Below are 22,412 nucleotides of genomic sequence, written 5' to 3'. Positions count from 1 at the left end.
CATCAGGAATTTAACCTCCCTTAGGATGCGTTGCTGGTTTGAGGGTCAAACGATGCCAGAGGGCTTGGAAGCAGGATAGAAAGCGTTTCACCTTCTATTGCTGCTGGCAGAAAGGCAGCCCCCCGACAGCCCCCACAGCTTATAAGGAGAGCTTATCCTTATCAGACACCAGCTTGCTTTTCTCTTCCTTTTCATAACCTGTCGGCAAAGAGACAACTGCTTGGATTTTCTTGCCGTTCTCTCTTCTTCCCCACCCGGCAGAAGCCCCACTCCGATCAGTGAATCTTTCTTGCGTGGATCTAAAACTCTGAGGTGGGTTTAGCCTGAGGAGCTCTCGCACAGAGTCGGCAGTGGCTGAGAGAAGAGCGGTGTGGGAAATGGAGTTTAACCAAGGAACCATGCGAATCTTCCCGCTCGAGAAGTGAATTTGTGGTTACTGGACCTGCTGGGGCATTGCCCTGACAGCGTCCCGGGCTGCTGCGCTGGGACTACGGGAGGGTGTTTGCAGGACTCCGCTTAATGAGGCAGAAAACAAGACAATTATTTTAACCTGGACCAAGTGGCTTAAAGGCAGAGTGGATTTATTGTGCTTTAAAAACTCAGGTCTCCTTTCCAGTTAGCGATGTAAACAAGCAAAGTACACCCTTGGATCATGGAAGTGTATCCATTGCACCTTTTTCTGGTTTATTGCCCCCGGTGACACCCGAAAGTCACTTGCTGACCTGGTCACCTGCGTTAGTAGAATTCCTGCATTAAGTCAGGCAAGATGCTTCCCGAAGAACTGTATACGGAGTCGGTGAAATGATTCAAATGAATACTTATGTACCAATAATTGCTTTATTTGTCTGTTCATTTGACTGTTGTAGCAGTGTCCGTCTCGGGTCTGTCGCCTCCAGTAGCACTATGGCGGGAGCCCTTTGCAATTCCACGCAAGTCGGGATCAGACTCTGCCTCCATTTATTCTTGAGGGGGGCTGAGGAGTTGATAAATGAGCCGTTACTTTACTGTGATGATGGATACAACCAAAATCTATCCTAACTTTGTTTGGCATGTCAGCACAATCTGTTCATTTACTGTGTGTAATTAAAAAAACCCGTCAAAACTGAAAACATTCCTTTAATTAAAGCCCCCATAGCCACAGTTTGTCATGCTCAGTGCTTCTGCGTGTTGTTAAATGATTCGGGTTTGATTGCTGAGAAGGCAGGCGTGGGGGTTGCCGGAGATTTTAGGGTTTCAGATATTTGGATGTGTTTGGCTGTGTGCTGTCGCACCGCTAAAAGGACTTTATCCAAAAGCAGAGCCCTACTCGTAGCTAGAAATCTGTTAAGGTCGTTGGAATCAGGTTTATGACAAATAGAGGGACTGCATCAATACCTGGGAAAACAGAAGGACGAATGCTCAGCTGTTTAAAGGGATTAAAACATCATGAAGCGTAGCGTGGTATAACCTTGTTCCTGGGCCAAGGTTTCTCCTGTTGCCTGGTTGAAGAACACCCTGTCCGTCCCTGTGAAGCATCACTGCATAAATCTCTTCTGCCGGGTCCCAGCGTCCGAGGCCGCTTGCTAAATTCCAAGTTGTGCTTGTTAACTGGCAGTGGTGACACTGAAGAGATGCCCCTGTGTCACCAGCGCTCTTTGTTGCTTTTGTTGTTTGTTCAAAATAGCGTTAGTCTGCTGAAACTTGATGATGGTACTTACAGCTTTAATGCAGGGGGAATAGAGGGTTGTCTTCCCTTCCCTCTCCGGGCTGGGCGGCAGGAGCGGGGTGTGATGGCTGGTGTTGCCTTGTGCTGCTGCAGGAGCCTTCACCGCTTCCTGGAGCCTTTTATACCCAGCGATTTGTTCTTTTCAGTAGAGCTCTTCTGTCAAAGTTAAACTGCTTTTAAATCATGTGCACAATGGCACTTTTGTTGGGGAGGCCGGAGCCCTTTTGCTTTCAGAGTGGGCCTCGGGAAGAAAAGTTGACATTCAAGGGCATTGTTCTGCTTCCCATTCAAACCTGGGCTCGGCCTCTCCTCCCACTTTCCATGAGTTTATGCCAGTTTCACCAGTGTAACACAGACCGTGCCCCATCGGTAGAGAGACGGAGCAGGAGGTTTGGAGGGATGGCTCCTGAGCTGTGTTCTCCTCTCTTTGCAGGCTTCTTGTATTTATTCCGAAGGGGATAAACTGCGTCTCTTTAAATCAGCTGCCTTAGTTTTCTGTTCAACAAACCAAAGACAGTAATGCGTTTGTTTTGGAAAGGCTTGAGAAGACACCGGGAGTTAATAATGCCCTGGAAAGGTCCCTCCGCAGCTACAGCGAGGGCCATGACAATTGCAGGTGTGCTGGAAGGGCAGTCTAGAGCTCTTAGAGCTAAAACCGGCCTCTAAATTCATTAGTCATTAGTCATTCGTTTGTTCTGGAGGCGCCTAAGACTACTAGAACGAGAGCCAGTAACAAAGCCTTTATTTCTGCTGGTAGATTGTATACCGTGTTTGTCAGTGCACATGAGATTACTGGTTTTGTTAGTTTAGCCTCGTTCGTTTTTCCAGCGATGAGAATTGTAGCTCGCAGGTGCTGCCCCTCGGCCGGTGCCGTGAGGGAGCTTTTGGACGCTCCCACCCGAAGCTGTTCTGCAGATAAACGTGTCTTTGTGTTAAATTCTTCCATTACAGCTCTCTCCTGCTCTTTCTGCACTAGCCAAGAATTAGAACAAAAGCCGAGTCTCTGTTTAGTGTCGGACCTTGGGAAATCCATTTCTGTAAATAATTGCTATTAACGTTCCTACAGTTCTTACATGCTGTGTAGAACGTGTTATGCTGGGCCTTGCCCAACTGAGCCAAATCTAACCTGAAGTGGGTTTTGTTTTATTTATTTTGTTGTGCAGTGTCAAAGAAACACGGCAAGCTCATCACCTTCCTTCGAACATTCATGAAGTCGCGCCCAACCAAACAGAAACTGAAACAGCGGGGGATCCTGAAGGAAAGGGTGTTTGGCTGTGACCTGGGAGAGCATCTCCTCAACTCTGGCCATGACGGTAAGAAACGATCCATTCCGGAGTTCTTCCTCTCTTGGGAATCTTACTTCGGGGTGGTCATATCTAGCAAAGGGTGAGTTGGTACTAGCGGAGAAACGCGTAGCCAGAATCGACGGCTGAAACATAAATTGAGGCTGATGCTAATAAGAAGCATCGTGGTTCAAGGTGGGAGCACTGAAGATGGATGGAACCACTGAGGCTGAGTTCTCAACCTCTTGAAGGCTTCAAATAAATATTAGGGGGTTTTTTTTGCAGGGGAAGAAACTTTATTTATGTGTCAGCGTCAATGAATAATTAACTGGTATGTTAAATCCATCCATTTCTCTAACTCAGTACCTTTGTATGATTTTAGCACAATTTGCAGTGTAAATTCTTCCTCTGCCTTTTCCCTTGATTTCACTAGATTTACAGGAATTCACTGGAAATTACGTTTTGTCACACCTTGCTTTTCTCTGTTTCTCATGGTGAGTTTTCCGTAGCTCTTCTCGGTCCCTTTCGCCTTCCCACCAGCAGTTTGGGGAGGCAGCAAAGTGCTGTCCATTCCAAGAGAAAATTAGACAGTTATTACTACTCTTCCTCAGATGGAAGTGCTCTTTCCTGCCTTCTCACCGTGACACCTCCAGTCCCGGCTGTGAAGTCGGGGGGATACCTGCCTGGGACTGGAATTGTTTCACAGTTGGTGAGCCGCGGGCATTCCCGTGAACAGCCCGCGCTGGGGGCTGTTGAGAAGAGCAGCGTGGAGCAGCCGGGGCTGCAGCCCAGGAGTTGAAGCCCCGAGGGAGTGAGTGGGGGGTGCAGCATCGCTGGATGCTGCCTCTTCCGTCGTTTTGCTCCGCGCCTAACGCAGTAGGTTTTGCAGTAAACCTCTTAGGCCAGAGTTGTTAATCTGGTGTCTCCCAGCTTTCGCGTGCAGCCTGAAGGAGAAGTGACGTGACGTGTGGGGTAGGAAAGGGGTTTCTCGGTTCAATTATGTTTTCAGTGGTGCTTCAGGCTCCTCGTTCACATGAGCGCCTTTTGGAAAAGGGATGGCAGAGCGTGGGGAGCTGTTTCGTGCACTTTTTCCAGCTGATTCAGTTGGTAACAGCAATGTGCGCTCCCTGACACGGAGTGTTTTACTACCAGTCGGTGGATAATATGAGCTTGTTCTTATGGAATCAGGGCTGTGGCAAGGCTCATCGGCTTGTTAATTGGAACCAGTAGAGGTCTTTATTGCTGGGGCTTGAAAAGCATCCGAGAGCCAGAAACTGGATGGTTTGGAGACAGAAGCAGACAGTAACCCGTGTAAGAACTGCATCAGGAGTAGGTAATTTACACCGCCGGGTAGCTATGGAGCTGGTTTTATATTCATGCTGTGGGAGCAATCTTGGAGGGCAGGAGACGTGCCAGCAGAGTGAGCTCATTAATGGGAAAGAGAGAATTCTCTTTCATCCCCAGCCCTCCTCCTGTCCATTTTAGTTAGGCACAAGTCAGCAATAATAAAAGCTTTTCCCTGCCCTTTGCGCTGGCTTCTCCCCCTGGCTTTACGGGGCACACGTTTTATTTAGCATTAGAAGGCCCATCCTGCGCGGAAGGGAACTGTTCTGACTCCACCGGAGGCTCCTGTTTGACAGTCTCTGGGATCTCGCTCCTTGCTCTGGTCCCTCCCATCACGTGCGACGGGGGACTGTGACCGAGCTGTGCTAATGAGGTCTCTTCATCTGAGGAGTTACCCGTTGCTTTCACCCTTGATTTAATAGCTCTTTCCGAACTCCCTGGGGTGAAGCAGATCCAATTCGAATGTTGCTAACAGGGGCATGTCTCCATTTCCTGCAGCGGGGTTGTTTTTTTTCTGTGTGATTCAGCTCTCTGACCTGTCTTCCAAGTGACGTCAGCCCCGGGATTGGTTTTGCGGAGACGTTTCTGGGTTCCTCTGCATCGAGCTCCATGCATGCACGGCATTTTAAGATTCCCTCATTCTGTAGCGTTAACATTCCTCACTCTTGGAGCCAGCTGCAGGGCTGAGAGCGGCACAGGGGACCCTAAGCTGGGTTAGATGGAGCAAAGGGGCCGTCCTGCTCCTTCACCTCAGAACCAGAACATCCGCGAGTATTTCTATAGGAGCACAAAGTACCGGAGCTGAAGTCTGCGCGCGGTACCTCCTGGTGAGGCTTCGGGATTACCGCACAAAGCATCTCGGTTCAGAAAAACAGAAAAGAACCCAATACATTCTTAGATTTGTTTATCTTAGTGCTGGTTTTGACAGGTTGCTGCCCAATACCCAAAAAGATACAACAGGACTAAAGGAGAGGACGACACTCCCCACAGTGGTCGGAATGAGTGGGAAGTGTCCTGGTTTGAGGTAAAACAGAACCAATTTTCGGTAATTTTACTTTTAAGGTAAGCCTCTTGTAACGCTCTGAAATTAACGGCCTGTTTTTCAGACAGTGCCCACTTCTGGCAGATTAGGTCTGGTGTTTATAGTTACTCTGGCGGGGAGAGAGGTTTTAATGGCCAGCCCAGCCCAAACCACGACACAAGGCCGTCGCGTGCTCCTCAGAAATGCAATATTGAACCAAACTGGAGTTTCGTTAAGAATTTTATTAATTACCAGCTTTGGGAACGTGGCAAAACCTAAATTCTCAATAATTTGCTGTGAAACAACACGAGCGGTTCCAATTTTGCAGTCCTGAACATCTGAAATGTTGTCTTTTGGATAGGAAATGGTGAGAGAGGAGCAGTCCCAGAGGATCAAAGGGGTAAGGACACAAACTGAAATAGGTTTAACGTCGTCGTACTCCGCGTTGTTGCGGCAGCTGGCTGAGCTGAGATTGCTGTGCGAGAGAAGAGCGTGTTTGCTGTCGGGTGTCGGTGTCCCAGAAGGGAATTCACAGACGCAGAGGAAATGTTTTGCCTCCCGCAGCGTGCCGTCTCGGTGAGCAATCCCTCTCCCTCCGCATCCTCCGCGCCTCTCTGAAAAGGAGAATCAATCGGGGTGAGCTGTGTCGGAGGAGAGCGATGCCGAGCTGTTACGGAGCAGGATTCCCAGCGATACCGTCCTGCAAAGCTTTATGTTCAGCGTGCACCGGGTTCTGACCCAGGAACGCCTTTCTCTCGGTTTCCCTGAGCTTTTGAGGTCAGTCTCGTGCCGAGGCCGAGCCCCGGCTCTTCTGAAAGGCTCCTCTCGGGCCGGCATGACAGAACGTGCCTCTGCTCAGCTTCGGGGCGTTATGTGTCTGTTGAGTGGAGTTTCTCCGGAGGGGAGGGTGGCTGGGTATGATGGGGTGAGTGGAGCAAGCAGGCTGGTGTTGCTCCTGCCTTTTCATTTTTGGTGAGGATGCAGTTTGTCATATTGTTAATTGACATGGAAGTACCACTGCAAGCAGGTACGGGGAGGGAAGGAAGGATTTCAGATGTTTACAGCGGCAGCGGTAGGGATGAGCACTGCACCTGGAAATCTTTCTGTGTGCCTGGTGATTCACGCTGGGGATTGCGGTGATTCATAGAATCACAGAACGGTTGGGTTGGAAGGGACCTTAGAGATCATCTCGTTCCACCCCCTGCCCTGGGCAGGGACACCTCCCACCAGCCCAGGTTGCTCCAAGCCCCAGCCCGTTGTTGGCAGTGCCCCGGGTTTGCCGGTGTTTATTCTAATTCCGGTTTGTGCTGACGCGTTGAGCTCTCCACGCAGTGATGGGGCCCTTCTGCGGTGGGAGTTACAGCTCCGCGGGGTGTGAAACCCTCCTTCCCCAAAGGCCCTGGGGACACCGCAGCAGCGAGGGGAAGGAAGCGCCATTGTCCGGTTCCTTCCATGAGGATCCGAGTCACGGGCAGATAACAGGAGTATTTTTCAAAATCATCTGTGTTCTGAGCTGCTTTGGAAAATGGGAATTGTGCTCCAGGTCACTGGGCTGGGTGGACATCTGTGTGCTGCTTCCAGTGAAAGTCTGTCCTTTCCGTTCCTCTTCCCTGTCCCATCTCAGCACTGAATTACAGGCTGGTGCCTGCAGGAGTAAAACCAGTTTTGATGTGAGGGAACTTCTCTGTTGGGTGTAAACGTAGCAAAGGTTGTGGTGATGCTGCCTTCAGGTATGTTGGTTTGTGCAAGACCTCTCCAGTCGGCTCGAGTCACCCGACAGAGCCTGCCTTGAGAGGCCCGTCTCCGTTTAATTTTAGTGTGTTATTCATTTGTTGGCTCCTTCTGGGTTTTGAATACGTCCCCCGCCAGCGAAGCGTCATTTGGAAGCAGACCAAGCGTGGTAGGGAGTAGCTGTGAGATGTTGCCAGTAGGTTTGGTGCTGTTGGCACCTGCCGTGCCAGTTTGGTTTATGGAGCTGCGAGATGCAGCCAATTCAGCGTAATCCCTGTCTCCTGACCAGGCCTTCTTCCCTTTGTAGCTAGAGAGATTTTTTTCCCCCCTAATTTTTTTTTTTTCTCTCAAAGGAAACCAAATAGAACTTAAATTTAGCTCGACCTCAATTAGAAAGGATTGTGCTTGCAGAGGCTGTGTGATTTTCGTGTGGGAGCTGGTTAAATGCTGCATTGCAGCATCTGTCCCATGTCCTGCTTTGTGCCTCAGTATATTTTGAAATGTCTCTCCACAGCTCCCGAATTTCTGAGGAGCGCAGGAGCCGGCAGTATCGCCGTTAGCAGGGGCTGGAGGGGAGGGGGGTTGGAAGCTGGGCAGGTTCTCAGCTGCCTCTGGCGCCCAAGAGAAGCCACGTTGCTCGTCTGGGAGTGAGGAGCGGCGAGCTGCAGAGGAGGAGGGATTTACTTTACCATGTGCTTCATATTGACGGTGATCTTCAAGGTCCCTTCCAACTCCAGCCATTCTGTGATACCGCTGGGAATAATGTGCTGGAATCGCTTGGACTACAGGGGATGGGGTATAAAATCCTGGCGGTTCCTTTTCCGTACTGAAAATGTTCCCGTTGCCTGTTACTTGATAACGATGATCATTTCTCTCTTGGCGAGGAGGGTGAAGCACAGGCTAACCCTGGTGTGGTGTCTCAGGTGGTCATTTCATGAGGTCATCCATACAGTACAGTCAGAGGACTTTGTAGGCCAAAAGCACGTGCTAACTTCTGTACCTCTTTATGCATTCGTTGCATTGATACATCAGCAGCTTTCGTAATTGGAAAAGATGGATGTAGAAATGGCACTCATTTTTGATCCACCACTTTCCCATCTTGAAGGGTCTAGACCTCATTTTCATTTTCAAATTACTAGAAAATACCAGTGATCTGTAACCAACAGGAAGAGGTTATTGCTTTTCTTGCGGAGAAGGTAAATGCCTGTGAAAGGCAGAGGTTACTAAGACACACGATTCTTGCTCTCCGTCCTTCCTGTTCTTCCCAGTTCCCCACATTGTTGGGGATGAAGAAGCTGTGGCTGCCCCATCCCTGGAGGGGTTCAAGGCCAGGTTGGACGGGGCTTGGAGCAACCTGGGCTGGTGGGAGGTGTCCCTGCCCAGGGCAGGGGGTGGCACTGGATGACCTTTAAGGCCCCTTCCAACCCAAACCCTTCTGTGATTCTATGAAATTTATTAGCAATTATTTTGGACTAGTGGGGTAGGATTAGAGAAAAAATAAAAGGAAAGCTGTGACTTTTCAAAACCGCGTGCAAAATCAAATTATAGCGGCTACGGGATCTTGATCCTGTTACGTACTGGGCGCTAGCAAGAACTGTTCGCAAGGGATGGGTTTATTCTCCTGTGCTGGTCATTATGCTCTTCAGATAAGCTCCTTAACGGCACCTTGGGATTTCTGGTGACCTCGCAGCTTGTTCTGGGTCCTCCGGTGTCATCCCTCCCTTCCAGCCATCCCCTGGCCGCAGCTGGGGACGTAGTTGCCTTTGGTGCTGATTTTTTGCGGATTTGGGCAAAGGGAGAAGACCGTTACCAGAACAGAGAAACACAAGGCAGGAGATCTCGGGCAGCATCTTGGCAGGGATCTGTAAAAATCTGGTTCCCCTTAGCTCAAGCACAAGTTTGGTAATCTATATGTCATCTCCTTGGTTCCTGGTATTAATGTGAGGAGTCCCATTTACTAGCTAATAATTTTCGTTATAATAAGTCTGCCTGGCTGGCTTTGGCCCTTTGCCATCTGGGGAGGGAGCCTTGATTTGGAATTCGGGACAGCTGAGTCTTAGATATTTATTACTTTTAGTTTTTCTCGATGTTTTAACTCTTGGAGGGTGAATTTAACCAGTTTCCACTCTCCGTCTTACTGCTAGGGAAGGAAATTGAACACGCCCAACGAGAATTAAAGCTGAAACTTTGCTGGAAAGTAGAAAGTCATAAATATTTACAAAATTGTTGCTTTTTTCTCTTCTTTTCTTTAAATACTATTTTTAACTGTAAACACAAGGCAGCCCCTGGAATCCAAGAATTTCCAGTTTATATTCTGAAGGCTGAAGCACCTTCTCATGATGTCCCTGGTAGGGAATTGCTTTGCTCCAAGATTTCTGCTTCAGAAAGACTTAATTTAGCATTTTCAGAGCTTCCACCAGAAATAGATCCCCAAGCTCTACCTGTGCCCACTGCAGTTCAAATAGCAAACAGCTCTGGGCGGCACAGCATCCCGGGAGCGCAGTTCCCCAAATATGCTTGGAATCGGTATGACTTGAATGCTGGCAGCCACATCAATAGATTTCTGTAAGCAATAATTGCTTGTTCTTATACAAAGGTTTGTTGAAACGCGGCACGAACAAGGTCGGTCGCGTGTGTTAAGGTGACACTTAGATCCCAGCCAGGAAATCAGCCGCGGTCGTTACAATGGGCTGAGGAGAACCTTGGCTGGGATGAGGCTGAAGGTTCATCCCGCGAATGGACCCTCGGGGTGGTTTTGTACTTTTAATAGGTATTTTCAGAGAATCCAAGCTGACAAGTTTGAGTGCGCACTGAAAAGTTTCAAACCTCCAAGTAGGTTCTGATCTGGCATCCCGCGTTTACTTCTGTCTCTATTTTTAAGCACTTACATGCCTAAAGGAGTTCGTGATTAGGACATAAATCTGAATTTTGAAGGGACTTGTTTGCATGTCTCTTTTCTGCTAAGACATTTCTTGTGTGACCTTGGGCAAGTCCTTTAAAGTGGGATTTCTCTCGTTTACTCTTGGGCATCTAGTAGTTAGCCAGTTTTTTAAAAAAAGAAGTGGATCCTGCCTTCTCCATTGGCACAGCAGGAAAAATAATGCATCCTTACTTATCCACGAATTTTTATAATGGTCTCCTTGATATCTGGGGAGGGAGAGCCATAAATAGAACACGCGGCAAGTGGAGGATTCATGTACAGGGCTACAGCTCGCAAATCGGGGGTGTCTCTTGTGTTGTATTTGGTGTTTGCTGACAAGCCTACCTAGTGCAGGTATTGAAACGGGAAATCTCCTCCTTCTGCCTCCCTTAATAGTATTTTTCTGTGCACTACGGTCCTATTGAGAGCACTGAAACTGATTGTATAGTACAGTATAGAGTTGTATAGCATAGTATAGAAATGCATAGTATAGGAAGGGCAAATCCTACACCGGAATATGTTATTTAGTTAACAAGAAATTGCAGCAGGTCAGTCAGTGCCCGTGAATGAGCACAGGAGACAGCGGCCTATGGATAGGGAGCACATGGCTTTCCATCGGTAAATATTTTCTGGCACTTGAAACTTTAAAACTTGTTTAGAAGCTGCGTGCCATAGAGATACATTAAACTTTTTCTCCTCCCCAGGTGATTTACTTTTGTGTCTGAGAAATCATTAGCAATTTGTAGTAATTTTTTTGCATCAAAAGCCACCTCCAAAGGACGTGGGCAGCGGGAGATCTAAGCTGGAGCCGGGCGCTCGGAGCTCAAACCCCATCTCACACCCTTTCTGTGGCCTCGGGGAACTTGTGTGATATCTCCCCTTCCATCTCCACACTTGTAAAATCAAACTAATAGTCTGTATCTGCCCCCAAGGTGCCTCAAGGGTAGGTTTCTAACACTTGTGAAGCACTTGGAAGATGAAGAGCGTGGTATAAACATGAAATGGTATTTATTCATGTGGTAAGGCGGGTTGTCATGGATCCAGAGTAGCCTGTGAACATCTGCAGGAAATAACTAAACTCACCTGTACGCATCCCCTGTATTTATTCTGTTCCTTGGTTGGGTTTGCATAATTTCACAAATCTCAACGTGTCAGGCATTTTTGGGAACCGAACCGTGCCAAATTCACTGGAGCACTTCTGTAAATCAGGAAAAGCCATTGTATTCTAGGTGCCTAAATGTGTCCCCGATCTGGTAGCGCATGCCCTGCGCCCATAAATCCCTGTGACATAAAGGACGGATCCAGCAGCTTGCAAAAAAGTGCAGTAGTTGACCCAAATTGCAGACGAGGAGAGAATATTCCACTTCCCGCAGATGCGTTCTCGGCCGCACAAACTCCTTCCACACAAGTTGATACTTTTAAAGGCCAATAGTTTTGAGCTATTTTGGGCAAATTTCCAAACATAACAGGCACTGTTATTGCTTCCCCAGCTGCCCTCTGAATTGCTGGAACTCGAGATTATTGGGTACGGGGTTAGAATTACAAAGAGGTACATGGGGTCCCCGCGGAGAATTACTTGTTTGGGGGAAGTGGTGGCAAAAAGGGAGAACAAGCTTTTGCAGTTAAGAAAAGAGACAATTTCTGCCTCCCCGTCTTTCTTACCCTGCCTGCAGCTGTGAGAGGAGAAATTCTTTATGCCTGAGTGACCCCGAGGACAGCAGGGAGTTGAAAATTAATTTGCATTTCGAAACACTACAGCTGGAGGGGGAACAAACATGAGAAAAAATGCTGCAGTCCGCACAGGAATAGCTTGTGCTCTTATCCCTCTGTTTTTAACGAGGTGGCTACTGTTTTCCCCTCTCAACTTATTGTAGTAAGTGTAATTGATCTAACCAGGGAAAACTAGCACTCAGTCCAAATAGGCATGTATTTGTCGTATCTTTACTGCGTTTGTGGATATTTTGTATTAAAAACAACCCCAGAGAATGCGGTGGGTGCAGCCTGGGAGGTTACCAAGGCTCCCGTCTTCGACCCCAGTACAGTCCGGTACCACTTGGGCTCCTCAGGTGCGAGAACGCCCTGGCACGGACATTCCCACAACACGGAGAATGTCGCTGATCTCCCAGGACCTGAAAAACGTGGTCATCTCCCTGCCTGGCTTGACGCAACACAGCGGGATTTATGTTTCTCAAGCTTGAACTTTGCACTTTGGTTTTTACACAGTTTTACGCAGGGTGAGTTGCCATTTAAAAAAAAGTCCAGTCTTAAAAATCAGAGTCGGGTGCCCGGGGCTGGTACCTGCTCCAGGGTAACCTCCGGGTTTATGGCCCCTCTTCGCTTCCTGCACTTCCCCAAGTGCAAAAGTCACACTTCAAATAAAAACGTTGCGTGTTGCCAGGAAATAGCCCAGCTGGTGACAGTGGGCTGGGACTTTACTCATCAACAGCAGAAATAATTTTCATGTGGCTCACTTGGAAATCGGGAAGGGAGCGTCTCGGAGGAGGTTTGCTTGGTCTTGGGCTTCTCTCTCGTACGGTGATTCAAACGGGAGAACACGGATTTAGGAGTGAGACAAAAGTCCTTAGAAGTCTTTTAAAGTTTGTTTTATTGTTTTTTCTGAATGTGCAGATGATGGTGCGTATAAAATGGGACGAGTGGCCGGTGGCAGGTACAGCCCAGTGAAAAGGAGGTGTGAAACCTCTGCTGGGTTACACCTCCTGCGTGACTTTCAGAGGTGGAGGGAAGGGTTTGAGAAATGAGTCGTTTGAAATGAGGTTCCTGGAAAAAGTTACGGTCTGAATTATTGCACGTTTTTTACTGGTGTTTTAGAAAATACTTGGACGGTTCTTTGCAAAATTGAGTTAAAAATAGGACAAATGATTGGGATAAAAGCAGATGTATTTCTTTGGGTGAAGATATTCATTGTTGGGTTCTTGCATAACCACGTGTTAATGTGGGAAGGGAGACAGGATTTCTTTGGTTAATTTCAGATGTCTGGAAGTTGCCGGAGTCTCAGCTGGTCACAAAACCTCGGGAGAGGGGCACACCCGTGATGGAACGGACCGGGGCGTCCTCTGCAGGTCCCCGTCCTTCCTCACTGTCCACAAGGGCAGTTTCCAGGGAGCTGCCTCCACCGCAGCTTAGGGCTGAGTCTCTCCATTTATGTTCTTGTGGCTCAAAACCCGGCCCTCGACCTTCTGGTGTGTTCCTTCACTCACGTCCGGGTTTTTCATATGCTTCTTATTCCTGTTCCTATTCCTATTCTGTGTCCTTGACAGCCGTGGTTATGCCCTTTGGTCAGGCGGTTCAGAGTGGAGCTCGGGACAGTTTATTCCCTTTTCCTTGTTCCTGCCGAGCTGCAGGTTCAGTTTCCCGCGTTTGTTCGCTATGTGTGGAATTCAGCTGCGTTTCAGCGCGCTATGGGCCATTAAGCAGCCCCAAGGCCTGGCTTGTGCCTTCCCCTTATTGCTGGAATATTGTGGAAACGACGCCGCTAGAGGGGAGCTTGATGGGAGGCCTCCTTCCCCAGGCTGAACAAATACCTCTGATCCCAGTAACGTACTAAGAAAATAGAAAAAAAAATAAAGCAAGCCTCCCCAAGCCCAGGGAGGGAACATTACGAAAGATTAAAAAGGGAAAATAAAATGAACCCAAGATGATAGGAAAGGAAATGTGCCTGATTTCAGGATGAATCAAAATGTTCTTCAGAATGAAAACCGTAAAACTTCTGCTTCCTCTTAATGGCAAACAATTAACTGGTTAACGAGCCCTAGGAGATGCAATAAACCTTTCAAAGCAGCTGAGAGATGCTCAGGAATGAGTTGAAAAAATTCCTTTGGCTGCTGTGGTGATGAAACGTGCTGGGGCATGTGTAGACGTGTCCGCGTGTCCAGCCTTTTGCGCTTTGTTTCCTGGAACTCCCCGTTATCTGAGGGGAGGGGATGGATTTTGGAACGGGAGATGTGCGCGGCGCCGAGACCCTCACGGCGAGGTTGGTGTTCGAATGTAGCACCTGCCAGTGAGGCTTTGCAGCCCAGCCAGTGAGACGAGCTGGAGTCAGCGGCTGAAGACCATTATTGCTCGGAAAAGGAATAAAACCAAGAGTGAGTGTTACTCCCCTCCTGTTACTTGCCTGGGAACGTGGAACTGGAAAGGGCTGGGTGCTGGGTTTAGTAAACACGGAGGATTGTTGGGGCTGGAGGAATCCGCTGTGCGTTACCCCGTGCTTGCTCCCTCCTGCGCCTTTCCCCAAGTGGCTGCTCGTGGTGGCCGTCAGAAACGGCGTGCCAAGCCGGGGGGACCTTTATGGCTGTTAACACAAACCAAGTCCGGTTGTTATAATTGCAGGAAACCACAGTAATTAATAGAATTTCAGTGTAGGCGCTGCTCCATCCTATGAGAAGAAATCCCCGTCAGTTTCCCGCTGGGATGCACCTGAGGTACCTTTCCCGTTCAGATCTGGTGATGGAGTTGGGATCTCGAAGGCAAAATCAGGACCTGGACACTGAGAAGTTCAGCTGCAGCAGGGGAGGGCTTTATGCCTTAGAGATCGGTACCAGGAAAAGTCACGACGTGATGCCAGAAGCCGCCGTGGGTGGTGGTCTTGGCACACTTCACCTTCACAAAATTAAGTCTTGGTTAGTGCTGCCATCCGGCCATTTCATTCCGCTGGGAATAGACACCGTTCCCTCCATACGTGTGTATATGCCTATATGTAAATGTGTATTTAGCTAAAGGGCTTGGGACTCGAAGGGGAGAGGGAGGTTAAACACGCGTGTCATTGTCAGGTGTCATCTTTGTTGAAAAATGCAGTCACCGTTCCAGCACAGGGCCTTCACGTATAATTATAGCCCTACTTGAATGTCAGTCACTTCTCCAACCGTGCAGAATTCCCCCAAAATATCAGTGGTGCTGGCATGATATATTTAGCTTAAAGAACGGATCGTCCTGGTAACCAGATTAGGAAATGCATAGAACAAGCCTGCTGGAATTTTTTCAGTGTATATTAATTATTCTAACTGCGCCCAAGATCTTCCATGACAAATAAGTACTTTGGGAAGTGTGTTGTCGGTGCCACATCCCTCACCTTCCCCCTGTTCTCCCCTGCCCCGGGTCACATTGTCACAACAGGTTGTTGCGTGGCTGAAGGGGTCCATAAACACCGTTCTTACCCTGCCGGTTGTTTACCCGGCCGGATAAACCCCAGCAGGACACGGCCCTGGAGACATGCAGGGGGCATCGCCTCCCAATTAGGCAGTAATTAGGGTGTCCTCGCTGGGTTCGTGGTGGGGGGGAACAGGAGAGCGGGCAGCGGGGGCTCCCTCCGCTGCGTGGGCATCGCCCTTCTCCGACGGCATCGGCCTCCCTGGCAGGAGTGAGGCAGGGAACGTGCTAGTGAGTTAGTTCCTTATTTATTTATTTTAGCATTTATTTTTATATTTATTTATTTTATTTGCTATTTATTTACTTGCTTGCTTATTTATTTCAATGGGTGCTGCTCATTCCAAGGGGACCCCTATTGAGGTGTATGGACCAATATGGACCGTTGAAGTGTTTGGGATTTTGCAGCCGAGCGTTAGCAGATCCTGCCACGCCGCTTCAAAACTCGGGTAAACTCCTTTACGCGGTCCTTTGGGCCTGTCGTCGGGGGGCAGCTGGCAGAAGGCAATGCCGCCGGTGCAGTGCTGAGCCCAGCGTCCTCCCCGGGCTCCCTGGTGAGATGTGACCTCGAGGGTAAGTGTGTAAGCAGTGTGAGTTCGTCATGGGTGGCGGTGGCCATGAGATGTGGGCATCTCGCTGGTCCTGCCTGGTTCTCAGGGAAACCAAAACGAGTGCGAGTCTGGCGTGTCTCGCAGTCTGGGGCGCTCTCTTTTCTCAGGGAAAAAAAGAAGCCGCTGTGTCAGCACCCGAAGCCTTTCCTTTGCCTTCGCTGCAGTGGATGGTGCCGGGTTCTTCTCTCTGTTTTTCTGCACCCGTTTCTACCTGGGTCGCACTCGTTTCCTAACACTGCAGCGCATATGCAAAGCAAAACATTTTAGTGCTATTTTTGGCAACTTCTTGGGCGTGATATAACTCCTCCCTGTCCACTTAAGGCCTTAAAACCTTTCTTCTTCGAGACACGTTGTATCTTTTTGCGTTAAGGGGTAAGTGTTGTCCTGCAAAACTGGTTTCTTGAACCATTATTAGAATGTAGGGCCATCTGTTTGGCCTGCTCCGTAGGCTCCATGGCTGGGAACAGTGTTGGGGGTGCCTGACGCGCGTCTTGCCAGCGTGCTCTCCAAACGTGCCTTCGCTCAGCGGCCAGAAGCTGTCGCTTGTCCAGGCTCAGAGGCCTGAATGTGTGGCAGGTTGATTCCCAACGCCAGCAATCGCGGAGCGGCCCCAAGCTCACCGCGGGAGGTACCTTTCGCTGCCGGGTGGATGCTGAGGTTCTCTTCTGCACGTCTTCTGGCTGCTTTAGCGGCAGATGACATTTCCATTGCCCCTCCAGGGGAGAGCAGGTGAGCTCCTCGGCTGGTTTTCCTTCCCCAAAAAGCAGCACTTGGTTTCCAAGGCTCTTTTTATGCCATCGCTTAATGCACGAGCGCTCGGCTTGCCCAGAGTCTGCCCCTTGCTTTGGCAGACAGGGCGAGATGCTGTAAATGCCTCGTAGCGTAATCCTGGAGTCTTTCTGATTTACTTTTGATGCGCCACACGGATTTACAGGTTTTGTTCTCTCCCCTGGTGGGGCGCGGAGCAGATGTGCCCTTAGGCCAGGATGCACCAGCTGATTTCCAGGGAACCATTAAAAACGAGTCTTTTCTCTGGCTGGGCCGGTGTCTGCTGCAAGCGGGGAGAAAAGCCCTGAGGGGCTGGGGAGGGGAAGGCACAGAGCATCCGGGTTCGGCAGCACTTAGGAGAACTGACTGGCAGATGGCATTTGCTGCTTGATATAAGGGGATTTGCCACATGACCTGTTCGGAATCTGTGTCACGTGGCAAATCGATCAGACCTGGCATCTAATGTGAGAATAAATCTAGATCATCGTAGGCGGTTTGCAGAGGAATCCACAAGGATCTGAGTTTTTTCCGTCGAGATTTGCTGCTGCTCACAAGAGCTCAATCCTAATTTTCTTTCTGTGTTCAGGGCAGTCATAGCTCCCTTTAATAAATAAAGTAATTTGCTCCTCCTTAAGCTTTGGAGGATGGACAGACAGCTCCGGCAGTGGATGCTGCGTGAGGCTGAGAAGTCAACTGGAAGGAATCGGTTGGCGAAGCGGCTTGAATATTAACTTGACACCTAATTATATCCTCTGGGCTTATTTTTTCCATTCTGTCGTGCCCCGGTCTGTCTGCAGTTTCGGTGAGTGTAGGATGTTGTGTAGCTAGCTAAATCCAGTCACGCTCCAGTAGACACCGGGGATGAAATTATCAGTTGTAAAAACTCTCCTGGCCCTGGTGCAGAAAGTGGCGTCTCCTTAATGTTTATATTTGCTTCAACCAAGCAGTATAGGTTAATCCTGTATAGATTTGAAAACAAAGGAGGTCTTTGGCCAAAGAGAACATATTCACTCAATTTTATAGCTCTTCTGGAATGGAATTTACCGCTACAGTTCCTGTGGGAGTCGTGATGGGACCTGCACTGTCTCTGCTTGACCAGAATTGACTTTTTTTGACCTGATTCATATCCTGGCATTTCTTTAAAGCAAAGAACATCTCTGACCAGTTTCCTCAATAGCTCCTAAAGTTAAATTTCTTACAGGCTTTCACCTCGAAGGAAGAACTAAAGCAATAACCCAGCTGGGTGTAGCTTATGGCATCTGACAAGACCACAGCCTGAACTAGGACTTCAATGACGTCCTCAACTAACCGACCCCACTTGTTCTTTAGTCCCCCAGGTCCTCAAGAGCTGCACTGAATTCATCGAGAAACATGGCATTGTGGATGGAATATATCGTCTCTCTGGGATTGCCTCCAACATCCAGAAGCTACGGTAAGGGCGCTGCGTTCGGCAAACGCGTTTGCTCGGGACGGCTGAGGGACACGCGGGGTCCCAAGGCAATCTGTGGCCCGTGGGTGGCACGCCGGCTTTGGCACTGTGCTGGAGCAACACCGGGTTGTTCAGTAGACTTCATTTTGCAGGAGGTTTTCCTGCAGGATAGGGTATCGGAAGGCTCTGGGATCGTGGTGTCACTGAGCTGTCACATTCCATTCCCGTTTCCTCTTGCTCCTGGAGCCCTTCTGAGCAGCTGACATTTCTCCTCGACGCTTTGGACTCCTGGCGTATTAGCAATTAATTGGTAGGATGCAAAGAATACTTGCATAATTCTCGGTGGGTGGGATTGCCAAGCTGCGCCGCTGTGCAGGGCAAGGCGAGGTGTGTGTCCTCCCCAGTCGGGAGCCGTTCCCATCACTGTAAAGGGTCTTGATCCTTTTGTGAGCCTGTTCTTCCTCCCTGTCATCCGCTGTGCGTTTTTCTGCTGTGAAGGGACTGAGAGGACCTAGTGGGATGTGACTAATTCCAGTGTTGATCCTGGGCCCAGGGCTCACAGAGGCCGCAGAGGGCTGTTTTCCATAAAGGATATCCCTTTTGTAGGAGCAGTTCCCGAGTTCAATGGACACGTTCGAGCCGGTCCAGTTACTGGACAAACCCTTGTATGGATGGGCTTATTCCTGTTCAGCTTAATCCTGTTTCTCATCACGGCAAGTTCCATTTTAAAAATCTGCTCCGAGGCTTTGATCTGCAGGCCCCAGAGGCTCTGGTTGTAGCTGCTGCCCACAGCAGTCTCGGCAGAATAAAACGTTTGCCCTTCCTTCAGTTACATCCCTTTAATTCCCCATTTCGACTTGTGCTGGACAGTCTTCCTAATCTCCGCCCTAGTCCATTTTTTCCCTTTGTGTTGCCAAGACCATTTTCTCCTTCATTGTTTTCCAAAGGTGCTTTAAAAATGGTTTCCTAAAACTTTAGTGGCATAATTCCCTGGTACAGTGCAGAGGACAAAGTGACAGCCTGTTTTTCAGTTTTCGGAGATGTTCCAAAGGCAAAAGGAAGGGAGTACATGGCATAACTTGTAGACACTGTCCCTGTTGTTCATCTAAATGACTACAGATTTTCATAAGTGTTTGGTTAACGTTGGACACGTTGCGTTGCTGGAGTTTCCAGCTATATAAACACATCATTAGGCTTATTTCAAAGCTAGAGCTGCAGCATCCTTATAAATGAGTAAGTGTTCTTAAGTTTCACGTACAAGAATTGGATCCCCCGGATTTAAAGGGCTTTTTGGTTGGAGAGAAAGTTAGAGGTTTTATTCCACGTGGGAGATTGACTCCGGGACAGAGGGTGGCTCTTTAGCGCTGCAGTAACCGCCTTTACTTGGCCGGTAGCGAAACAGAGCAAGTGTTGAGTTGGTGTGTGTGTGTCCCTGGATTCTGGCTCTGGCTTTTAGAAGAATTGAAGTTGTATTTATTTTTCTGCTAACAAAATCTTCCTTTGGAGTCAAAAGAAATAACATGTAGCTCTCGAAACAGGCAGCGCAGAGAGAAGGAAGGCTGAATGTAGCAGGGCTTCCCTTTCTTCACTATGTTCTGCTTCTGCAGGGGTAGGTCTCTGACACGGCGTGAGATTTATTCCTAGGAATATACACTGGAGTACCAGGAGTGCTGGAGTGGGGTGGGACATGGCCGGGGAATTCCAGTGTATTTGCGTGGGGTGGGTCGGTGTCTTTCCCTGATCTCCCTCCTGAGCTCTCCCTCCTCCTGCGGAGCCAAGTGCGGGACAGAAGTTTCTCTCCCAGCCCTGAGGAGGTGATGAGTCAGAACGTGCCTGTGGGACCGAACACGCTGAACTGAGGAGCGTGGCCACAGGCGGTCCATCAGCCGGGCAGAACAGAGACCTCCGTTTCTTCTTCTGTGCCGTCTTTGGGATGAGGAGCTGGGGTGGACTGTTCACCTCTTGTCTGAAGGAGTAGAGACCTCTCCTGCCCCCAGTCTGGGGTCGTGTTCCAGGGGAGCTCTGCTCCCTGATCCTGTAAGGGGTGTGCCCATACACTGGGTGCCTCGGACACGGGTACAAGAGAGGCCAGCTCAGTGTCTGAGCTCTGCTGGAGGCATGTTTTACTTTCGGTGTTACAAACTGCCTGGCTCGGACAGGGGAGAAGCCAGGGATGTTGCCACCAAGCCCCCGATTGTAGGGAAGCGGAGCTGCAGCTAGAGCAGCCGTGTTCTCGCAGCTCCTGGTGGCCCGACTCGCCGTGCCGGTCCCTGCAAATCTCTCCTGCTAATGTGAACCAGCACTTTCCATGCACACAGTCTAGCGGCGAGCCAGCCCTTGGCCTTCTAAGCTCAGCTTTTATTTCATAAATGTTTGTCATTTTGGTTTTTCTCGCTCTCTGGAAACCAAGGGAATGCTCAGGGCTTTTCTTCATGTGGTTCCTGGCTCTCTTCACCCTTGTAGCCCAGGCGTGCTCAGCTCACCAGCTTGTCCCCAAGGAATTTCTGCACACACTAGTTTCCATGGCACTGCTTTAGCGCTTCGATTTCCAGGCTTTTGAAATGCAGAGGGACAGGAGCTTTCATTCAGAGCTGCGCGAACTCCTCCGCCTCCTCCAGGCAGCTCCTGGTCACAGCCTTGGGAGGTAAATCTTCTGATTGTCTCCGTGGTCTTGGAAGACATTGTCCGGAGGCTTTGTGACAGGCCCTCTTGCAGCAAAAGGCATTGCAGACTAGCCAATCAGCCGTAAAAACTAACTGAGAATGCATTATTTTAAAAAAAAAAAAAAGTCTAATTTTGGGAAAAATCCAGTCTAGCAGCACCACAACCATGGGCCGTGTGGCTTTGGTGACTAAGTAGCTCTTCTTTCCTGTAAATCAGGAAACCCTTGCTTTTCTTGACTGCAATTTGTGCTGGGTTTTATTTTCATTCCGCCTCTTCAAACCCTTTTGCCCATTTATTTCTGTTCTCGTTTCCAGCCACGAGTTTGACTCCGAGCAGATTCCTGACTTGACAAAGGATATTTACATCCAAGACATTCACTGCGTGGGCTCCCTCTGCAAACTCTACTTCCGCGAGCTCCCGAACCCTCTGCTCACCTATCAACTCTACGAGAAGTTCTCCGTAAGTATGAGGCAATGCCTTTCACTTCCCACTTCGGCATGACCATGGCTTCATCTACGCAGGTTGAAGGGAGAAATACTGAAAGGGAGCCAGCAGCAAGCTGAACTTGTCTTCCACACGCCTTTCTTTGTCTTACTTCTGCCTAAGTTGGGGTTTTTAGAGAGCTCAGAAGTGCGTATCTCAAATTACCAGCCCGATACAGGAGCTACCCGCACACCAGGGTCCCACTGCTGGTAGGCTGCCCAGAGAGGTGGTGGGGTCTCCTTCTCTGGAGAGATTCCAAATCCCCCTGGACACGTTTATGTCCAACCTGCTCTGGGTGACCCTGCTTTGGCAGGAGGGGTTGGATGAGGTGATCTCCAGAGGTCCCTTCCCACCCCTGCCGGCCTGTGACTCTGTAGCATCCCACCATTTCAAAAGGGCAGTGACGCCCCAGGTTTGAGGTCCCTTTTCTCCTTCCCCTTCAGGTTTACTCCCGCGTGCCTGCGTCCCCCATGCCACACCATATTGATTCCACTTTGGGGCCCCAGTAGAAGGTTTTTGGGACACTAACCACGCTTTGCAAGAACTCCCCTATCGTTTGCCAGGCCCCAGTGATTTCTTGAACAGGAGTGGGATTAGACGCAAGTGCTGCTTGGAGCTGAACGCCCTCCGCAAGGAATTGCTCTGTACAATTAAGCTATAAAGGGGCCGAGCTCTGGATTTACTTGGCCTTTGTCACATTATCTGTGTGCTGGTCTGTCCCCGAGAGACAGATGCCTCTCCGAAGGTAAAGAGCGACACAATCCTCGTCACCAAGGAAGAACAGTGCATTGGGCACGCGGTTCGGGATGCTGTGGCGCAGGTATTTAGTCTCATTTGCAGCTGAATCCCTTCCTGCCTTGTTCCAGGACGCTGTTTCTGCCGCTACAGATGAGGAACGGCTGGTGAAAATCCACGATGTCATCCAGCAGCTGCCGCCGCCTCACTACAGGTTAGTGCAGCCTTCGCGCCGCTGTTTTATTCTTGCTAGCGTTTCAGGAGGGAAATGAGGTGAGTCGCTTTTCCAAGACAGCCACGTGTGCCTTTGTATAGTAGAATGGTTTATGGCTATATAAAGTTGATTTATATTTTAATTAGCTCATTACCAGACAAACACTATATCCTCTGCATAGTCTTATTTGGCTTCCTTGGAAACTACGTATAGGAGGGAAATACAAGCTTGTGGTGGCTGATGTCGCCAAGGAAATAGTTTTATTGTGGGCATCACGATACCAGCTCTAGGAAGCGCGATTTTAAAAAGAAGTGAACTGTAGCCAAAGGAATCATTTCAGGCCT

At 49.3% G+C, this 22,412-nt stretch overlaps 1 protein-coding gene across 9 annotated transcripts in view; it reads left to right on the top strand.

The window, feature by feature from the left end:
* The window catches only part of ARHGAP32 (Rho GTPase activating protein 32), a 256,801-nt gene that overhangs the window by 215,697 nt on the left and 18,692 nt on the right, over nt 1–22,412 (top strand). For all 9 annotated transcript variants that reach the window (XM_074561427.1, XM_074561425.1, XM_074561426.1 and 6 more), the window contains 4 exons: nt 2,869–3,018; nt 17,873–17,975; nt 20,951–21,095; nt 21,986–22,068. In XM_074561427.1, coding sequence (XP_074417528.1) covers nt 2,869–3,018; nt 17,873–17,975; nt 20,951–21,095; nt 21,986–22,068 — 481 coding nt within the window. The remainder of the gene's footprint in view (nt 1–2,868; nt 3,019–17,872; nt 17,976–20,950; nt 21,096–21,985; nt 22,069–22,412) is intronic.

The sequence above is a fragment of the Larus michahellis genome, chromosome 17, assembly GCF_964199755.1.
Source record: "Larus michahellis chromosome 17, bLarMic1.1, whole genome shotgun sequence".
NCBI classification, from domain to species: Eukaryota; Metazoa; Chordata; class Aves; order Charadriiformes; family Laridae; genus Larus; species Larus michahellis.
This window is presented reverse-complemented; position numbering and strand designations above follow the sequence as displayed.